Genomic DNA, 7,513 nt, shown 5'->3' with positions numbered 1-7,513 from the left:
TCACCATCCACACCAGTCTTTTTCTGAATATTCAACATGATATAGCTTAACTGGGTGCGCGAACGATTTATGGTTGTAGATCGATTTTGACCTTCTAGAAATTGGGAGCTTTTCTTTCCAATGTTGGTTTGAAAAAACTGGGTTCCCAATTTTTTCCCCTCTTGAGCTGAAAAAACGAAGGAAACGTCTGGAATCAGAAGTGATTGATTTGGAAACATTGATGCAATTTTGTGAAACAAACAAAATGGAAAGCGATGTTTGGAACCACTGTATCAAAAGCTTCTAACTCAAGAAACCCTAGTCAAGCTCCCCCGGAATTTGGATTTCTACCTTTGAATGTTTGATCTATAATCTGTATACTACTTCTGCTCGTTAAGTCTCCAAATTTAGACCGCAGACCATCAAACGCTTACTGGTTTCTAGTCATACCCTATCTTTGACCTAGATTTTTATTTGCTGCTGGCTGCTGTTCACACGGTGCTGATTGTACCAAGAAAGTAAAATATGATAGAACGGGTGTAATCGAATGTGTAAACCCCTATCAATCCTTTTATTTGTTTTTCTGGTAAGCTAACCCCTTTCCCTTTCCCTTTCATGAGTTATAGATTTTAAAGCAAATTGCATTGGCACCCCAAAATGGAAGCTTTAAAACACTGACACCCAACTTTATGTTTAAACATCATTCATTAAACACACTAGTTCATTATGTAGTGAAACCATTAATTCACTGTTTATTCTTTTTTAATTCTAAAATTACTTTTATTAAAATTGAAGGAGAAAAAAATTAGTCATTAGATGGTTGACACGTGTTCTATTCTCTCCTCTGCTTCTCTCCACCATCTGCACCGCTCTTCCTCTCCTCTTTCATCATGAACTCTTCACTGGTGCAAGATCAGAGTTGGGTATGATCTCACACCCCTAAATCGAAGTTCCTGTGTCCTGGTTTGGATCGGTTCGGCCTTGAGATGTCAGCATATTCTTCTGCCCTTTCATGCATTTTCTAGCAACCAATTTACAGTTCTGTATCACCACAGCCGCGTTCCCAAAGATGAAATCCACAGTTCCAGTGATGTAACAATCTCTATAGAACTGACGAAGAGATTGGGCATAGAGGGTATCTTGGTATGCATCTATGCGCCAGCGGTTGATAACAGATGGATCGGCACCAACACGGAGCGCCACGGCTTGGTGCTTCGCTGCTTCTGCCGTGTTTTGGAACCAAATGTCTCGTGCTATGAACCCATCACCAACGGCAACTGCCACGAATTGAAGATTAATTATTTATAATTATTAGATCATAGAAAGAAGTAAAATGAATTAATCAACTAATTAGTTACCTAGTGTAGCAGATTTGAAGGTTGTGGAACCGTCAACGACATTGAGACTTCCTGTGATGATGGTGGAATCCATACCATCACCAGTAATCATCACATTCTTCTTCTTCTTCCCTAGATACAAAGGGAAGGAAAACAGAGTGAAAAGAAAGTCTAACAGAGGTAATATGATGGTGACCAGAGGAAGTGCCATTATCGACTGGAGCAAGAAAGAGGAGTGGAAGAGCAGTGCAGAAGCAGAGGAGAGAATAGAACACGTGTTAACCATCTGATGGCTAATTTTTTTTCTTCTTCCTTTTTTTGATAAGGGTATTTTGAAAAATAAAAAATAATAAACAGTAAATTAATGGATTCACTAAGGGCCTGTTTGGTTACATGAGTCTGGAGATTTCAAATATCTAGAGATTTCAAATCTATAGATTTCAAATCTTGAGAGTTATAATTTAAAATTAGATGTTTGGTGGAATGAATCTATTTGATCGCAGGTTGGTGTGCACGTGCTTTTTGAACTCGGTTTCACCCCTCCTCTCGTCCGCTTGTGTAGGTGCTGTTCGTCGTTTTCCCGGTTTTTCGTTCGCCGGTGTCGGTCTGCCGTAGAATGAACTAGTGTGTTTAATGAATGGGGATGTCTGTGAATTTTAAACATAAAGTGGGGTGTTAGTATTTTAAAGCCTCCATTTTGGGGTGCAAATGCAATTTGCTCTAAATTTTATAAGATGGGCATCCAATTTTGAGATTTTCTGTTTCTCGTTAGAGAGATAGAGGATTTTTCCAACGACCATGGTGGATATTTTTAGATAAAAGATGGCTCTTCACCCACTTAAAGTAAGTGAAAACAGAGAATGTTAGAAGAGCATAGAAATGGTGGTGGTGCTGCCGGCAGTGGATCTCGGAAAACCTACCTCTGCTCAGCTTCATGAAAAACTGATATTGGTTTGGTTCGAGTTGAACCTCATATGATTCGGTTCGCTTGAAACAAAATCGGTTTATTCTCGCTTAAATTGGTGTTTTGTGCACATGCTAATAATGAACAATAAAGATTTGATTTAGATTTCGGTCGTTCACTACTTGGAGGAGTGCCACACAAAATCCCTTAAAAGAATGAGGGTGAATGAAGGACATTATTATCATTTAAACTGTGAGAAAAATTAACTGTGAAAATGTTAAAATCTAACATTCGGTAAGTTTTATTTTTTTTAAACGGCCAGTGGGCAGCATGATTTTACTACTTAAATGGACAAACAACTTTTGGCTCAACTTAAGTTACCCAACATGAAAAAACTCAAATAAAAAACAAGAAAAGTTGTTCTTAAAGAGGTGCGTTACTTATAAATTATCCGTTTGCATCCTATGTTTGCAAATGTGGGGTAGGGTGAAAAAAAAACATATAAGCCCCATATGTAATGAAGTAGGGCGAGAAAGAAAATAAAAGAAAAGAAATTTTTTTATGAAAAGGTATTAAATGTAGGTCATACTTTGTTTTTTTACATTTTTTCATAAAATTTCATCTATTTTGTGTGATTTTGAAAAAGACATGGAATAAAAAAGTTAACAGGTTTGTAAACAAGTTTCTTTAAATTAAGAAAATTTATTTGTCAATTTTTCCACTTTAATCAATCAAACAAGTCACTTTAGAATTTCATTGAAATTTTTATTTTTTTTCAAATTTTTTACCACCCTACCTTTATTCCAACAAACAAATGGTGCTTTAAAGAACTCTCCATAAAATTTTATCATTTGACCAATTATATATATTAATCTATCATCTTTAATAAGAATGGAACATCTAATATTGAAAGCCGCATAAGTAGAGTAGGGGGACAATTTTCTTCTATAGTCTTGACACCCTTGACTATATATATAAACAAAATTTACTTTTTTGGTAAACAATTACGGAAACTTATCACAAGTAAAAAGTATTAAGCATATAATAAAGATGAAATACAACATATGAAAATGTTTCAATTGAAAAATCAGTAAAGCCAAATAAGAAAAGTAATGACATGAAAGATGGAGATAATATGAAAATAATTCAAATGGAAGAAGATGATAATATGACTCTTCGGCTGTGAGAATAAGCAAGAGAGAATTAAATGGGGATAATAATGTCATTTCATCACCCATAGGGCATTTATATTATAATCATTGAATTTTTTTACTAAATTTATAAAAATTGATTTTTTCCCCTCATATTTTGTTAATATACTTCAAATCTATTTTGTTTTCTATTATTTCTCCCACAATTTATTTCCTATCTTTTTCTTTCATGATTCTTTTAAATTTTTCTCCCACAATTAAAGTCCCAATGTTTTATTTTAATATATTTTTTATAATTTATTTATAATTATGTTATCTATATTTTAATCCTCTTATTAATTTACCTACATTTTTAATGTGACTCAGTGTCCGAATATAATAAAATAATTCTGAGATGGAACTCCAGTGAATCCCGCATTGTCCATAAAATATGTCTGGTGAAAAGACAGGCCCGTCTGACCGAAAAGTGATCAAAACTCATTATTGGCACTCTAATATTCAATCTTGGCTCTGCCCCTACCTCCATCAGAGATTGTTTGTTAAATAACGTATAACCTTAAACATGTAGAATAACACCATGTATTGGTTACATGGATTATAAAAGTTTTCTTCAGGGCTCTCCAAATCAACCATTTATTGAACTGAAACTTCGGTGAAAAGTAATCACTTTCACTTCCGAGTTCCGACTAAATTAATATATTCAAAATTGTTCAACAGACTAACTGGAGAATATTATAGTAAAAAGTAAGTAAAGACGAACATTCTACGCGAACGTGTATACAAATTCCTCTTCTCTTTTTCGTTTTCCTCCTAAATTTGTCTTCTGTTCTCCCTCCTGGTTAAATCAAGATCTGCTCCTCTGTTTGGCCGCTGACACAGTCTCCTCAAAGGCTGATATCCTGATTCCTTTTGCTTCTTCCTTCTCTTCATATCTAAAATTCTATTCTCTCGTTTCTAGTTTTGCTTTTTTCCACCAGCCAGAATACGTTGAATCTGAAGTCCTCGGCTGAAAGCTTGGTTGAAGAGCAGCCTAGTCTGGAATTCAGAAACGAAGGGGAACCAAGCAAGGATAGCCACCGGGCAAAAGATGAGAAGTCCCATCATGTACTCGTAACCCCTTGCAAGAGCTCTGACAGATCCCCATAATCCCAGGCTCTTCATCACCGGTCTGGTTGCTTGAGATATCTAATAATAACATGCAATTTTTGGAAGTCAAAAAATAAAATAAATAAAAGTATTAAACAATATATATAATCTTATAATAATTGTAATAGACATTCTTCAGAAAACTACTTAAGGAGCATCACAATCCAGTTTAAGCTTCTAAAAGAAACTTTTTTCCTGCACACACAGATTAATGTAGTAATCAGATATTTTGCATGGGCCCAGGAACGAGCTTGCATTCCATGGGTACGCTTACATACAGTCCATTAAGTGCACCACATGCTATAGTAATTGGATAGGATACCAAAACCACCCAGTAAGTGGAACTTTGGATGTGTCTTGTTGAACCTAGTTAGTCCGGGGTTCATGTTTGCTGATGAGATTCATTAAGTCTTGTGATGATTAATATAAGACAATGAGAGGAAACACAAGGCAATGTTAAATGGTTTTGAGTTTTGACTGCTAAGAGAAATGCTCGGGTACAAGTCCTTGAGGGCAGGAATCAGGATCAACTCCAAACTCACCGCTCCCAGGAGTCCAGGACTACCAGCATTGGGTACTGGCCTCTTCACAGATATAGAGGAAGCATAAAATGGGTCCACCTGTTTCTCCTTTCATTTATGTCATCCCTGTTCATCGAGCAACCCCTCTACACTGAATCTGGCAAGACACAAAACTCCTTCCTGTCCATACGAACTTTGACATACTAAAAGCACTATGTGCAGGAAAAATATTCTAATATTTTCTAGACCAAGAGCTGAGGTTGACAAAAATTTAGGTTTTCTAACCTCGAGGATTATGTATGAAGTTGGACAGAGAGGATATTTCATATAATTCCCAACTTTCATGGGGCAGAGAATTCCCTCTCATTGCCAATGGCTTTAGAGCACAACAACAGATAACAACACAGAGCACTCCACAAATAGTTTAACCACTAGCTTACGCCTTGAAGAATAGAAATGTACCTGCAGAAGTGCCCATCCTGTAGGCATGAAGGCCAATAGGCTGGCAAAGATGTCTCCGATTGTGAGGCTAAGGAAGGTAAACAGGATAGCAAGAGTTACTATAGACCCAATGAACAGGAAGAGCTTGAGGAGTCTGAACATTAGCTGGAAATCTGCACTGAACTTCTTCCTACCCATGGATACAATCTGCATTTGAAGAAATCCCAAGTTCAAGAAGTAAACATAAATTGAGAATCTGCTTTGTTCCAAGTGATGTGTGCTTCAAAAGTGTGGAACTGACCTTGAAGATAACCATAACAGCCACAATGACCAGCCACGACAATCCATAAACCTGACATCATCATAGTAGTTAGACTGTGATAAGCCCCTGGTTTCATGAGTCTACCCTTGTGGGGCTAGGCAAGCTGCTGGGTAGTTAGACCAGCAGCCACTAGTAAATAAATATAAAGAATACGCAACCATGTATACAAAAATAAGGAGAATAAAGAGGCCACATGGAGAGCAAAGAAAAGGGCGGTAGTGCAATTTGGTTATGGGGCTGGGAAGGCTGCATTGGGCTGGAGGAGACTTGTGGGAGGCAAAAGAGAATACATGAGTTTTTTTGGTAGCAGGTCACTGCTGGGGAGCTTTGGACTCTACGCAATCCAAATTAATTCCCTTGCTGTTCGTGTTTTCTCAAGTACTTGCTGGCCTATCAGACTACATCCCAATTACTCTACTAACTACTAGATCAACTCATAGAGTTTGGGTCTTATTGCTACTAGGAAACATCTTTAGACCTCTATTCGGCTTCCAGCAAAGGAAACATTTCCCCATTTTAGCCATTCCAATCCTCTTTGTCAATATGGTCATTTAACCATGACCCATCAAATGGCATTCAAAATAATGGAAGCTCTTCAGGACCAAGCAATTAACATCTAAGTGAAAAACTAATAATATGATTAATCAGCTCACCAGGATCACGATTGGTACAGGCACAAACTATAAGAATACTCTATAATGTAGGATTTGGAGCAAATTTGTACTCCACTTCTCCATGCACTCATCATGCAGTATTTGAGAGAAGAACAATGATGAATGAATTAAGAAAGAACTAGAAGCATAAGTCATAATTTGGATTGATTACTTACGATTATGCTTTTATTTCCCTGCGCAACATGCAGGTGATACACAATTCCATACTGGTAGATGAAGAAACGCAGGGAAAGAATAATTTCCCAAAACCTTCCTGAGAACCCAGTGTATTGCAAGTGCTCTTGTTCCTCCTCCCACCAGGACTCCCAGCTCTTGTTTGCCGGCACACCTATACCCCCTCCACAGCTTATCCACTTTGCCCAATCATCCCAATCTTCCACTATCTTTTGCCATTCAAAACCTGATGGATTGAAAAGGAACGGTGCAAACAACCAAGAAATCACCAGGAACCACATTGACCATGTAAGCAGGATATAAGCGGAAGAGTCGGTAGCTGCGGCTCCATAAATCTGATAAACTATCAACAACATCATCACTTCCAAGCCTTTCACAAAATGGCTTCTTGAGTACATCCTGTAATTTTCTGCAAACTTTTCATGTCGAACCACAAAACCCCTCCCAGTGGCTCTGTATTTGGCCCCACCATGCAAGACTGTACGGCCAAAATAATGGAGCTTTGTCCCTAGAGAGAAAGTGAAGAAAACAGCAGCCAGTTGAAGCTGCATGATTATTATGTCACCTAATGCAGTTCTGAAACCTCGTTCTAGTCCAATCTCCATGACCATGGGCAAGGCCATCAACAATCCTATCTGAACAAGGGATGTTGACGCCATAGCTGCCTTGAGAGGATCATTTCCCTTAGAACGTGCAACCTTCATTATTGATTGCTCCAAACCACTAAGTGACAGGTAAAGTTTCCCATATAAGTAAACATACACTATTATGACAATCATCTGCAAATTAGCAACAGAAGAATAGCGTCAGTAGGAAATTTGCAATGATTGATTAAACCCAACCAAACTGAAGACGAAAAAGTTT

At 37.5% G+C, this 7,513-nt stretch overlaps 2 protein-coding genes across 2 annotated transcripts in view; both read right to left on the bottom strand.

Annotated features, from left to right (window-relative positions):
* Positions 1 to 918: 918 nt before the first annotated feature.
* On the bottom strand, positions 919 to 1,527 carry LOC149027706 (pectinesterase/pectinesterase inhibitor 18-like). The gene is made up of 2 exons (XM_089142481.1): positions 1,338 to 1,527; positions 919 to 1,256 (listed from the first exon to the last, which is right to left on the bottom strand). The coding sequence occupies exons 1-2, from the start codon at positions 1,525 to 1,527 to the stop codon at positions 919 to 921; spliced, it is 528 nt and encodes a 175-aa protein (XP_088998607.1).
* A 2,478-nt stretch (positions 1,528 to 4,005) lies between these two features.
* Positions 4,006 to 7,513, bottom strand: part of CALS5 (callose synthase 5) — a 28,439-nt gene continuing 24,931 nt past the window's right edge. The window contains exons 40-43 of the mRNA XM_089165125.1: positions 6,631 to 7,428; positions 5,781 to 5,831; positions 5,501 to 5,686; positions 4,006 to 4,556 (exon numbers count right to left, since the gene is read on the bottom strand). Coding sequence (XP_089021251.1) covers positions 4,326 to 4,556; positions 5,501 to 5,686; positions 5,781 to 5,831; positions 6,631 to 7,428 — 1,266 coding nt within the window. The 3' untranslated portion in view covers positions 4,006 to 4,325. The remainder of the gene's footprint in view (positions 4,557 to 5,500; positions 5,687 to 5,780; positions 5,832 to 6,630; positions 7,429 to 7,513) is intronic.

The sequence above is a fragment of the Hakea prostrata genome, chromosome 1 (genome assembly GCF_041222555.1).
Source record: "Hakea prostrata isolate BN-2017 chromosome 1, UWA_Hpros_2, whole genome shotgun sequence".
Lineage (NCBI taxonomy): Eukaryota > Viridiplantae > Streptophyta > Magnoliopsida > Proteales > Proteaceae > Hakea > Hakea prostrata.
The sequence above is the reverse complement of the archived record's forward strand: the minus strand, read 5'-3'. Positions and strand labels throughout refer to the sequence as shown.

What these genes read in the sequence shown, in the direction of transcription:
- LOC149027706 (XM_089142481.1), bottom strand. Translation starts at nt 1,527, where the DNA reads ATGGCACTTCCTCTGGTCACCATCATATTACCTCTGTTAGACTTTCTT. An exon ending in CTTCAAATCTGCTACACTAG is followed by an intron (nt 1,257 to 1,337) that starts GTAACTAATTAG and finishes AATTCGTGGCAG; the next exon opens with TTGCCGTTGGTGATGGGTTC.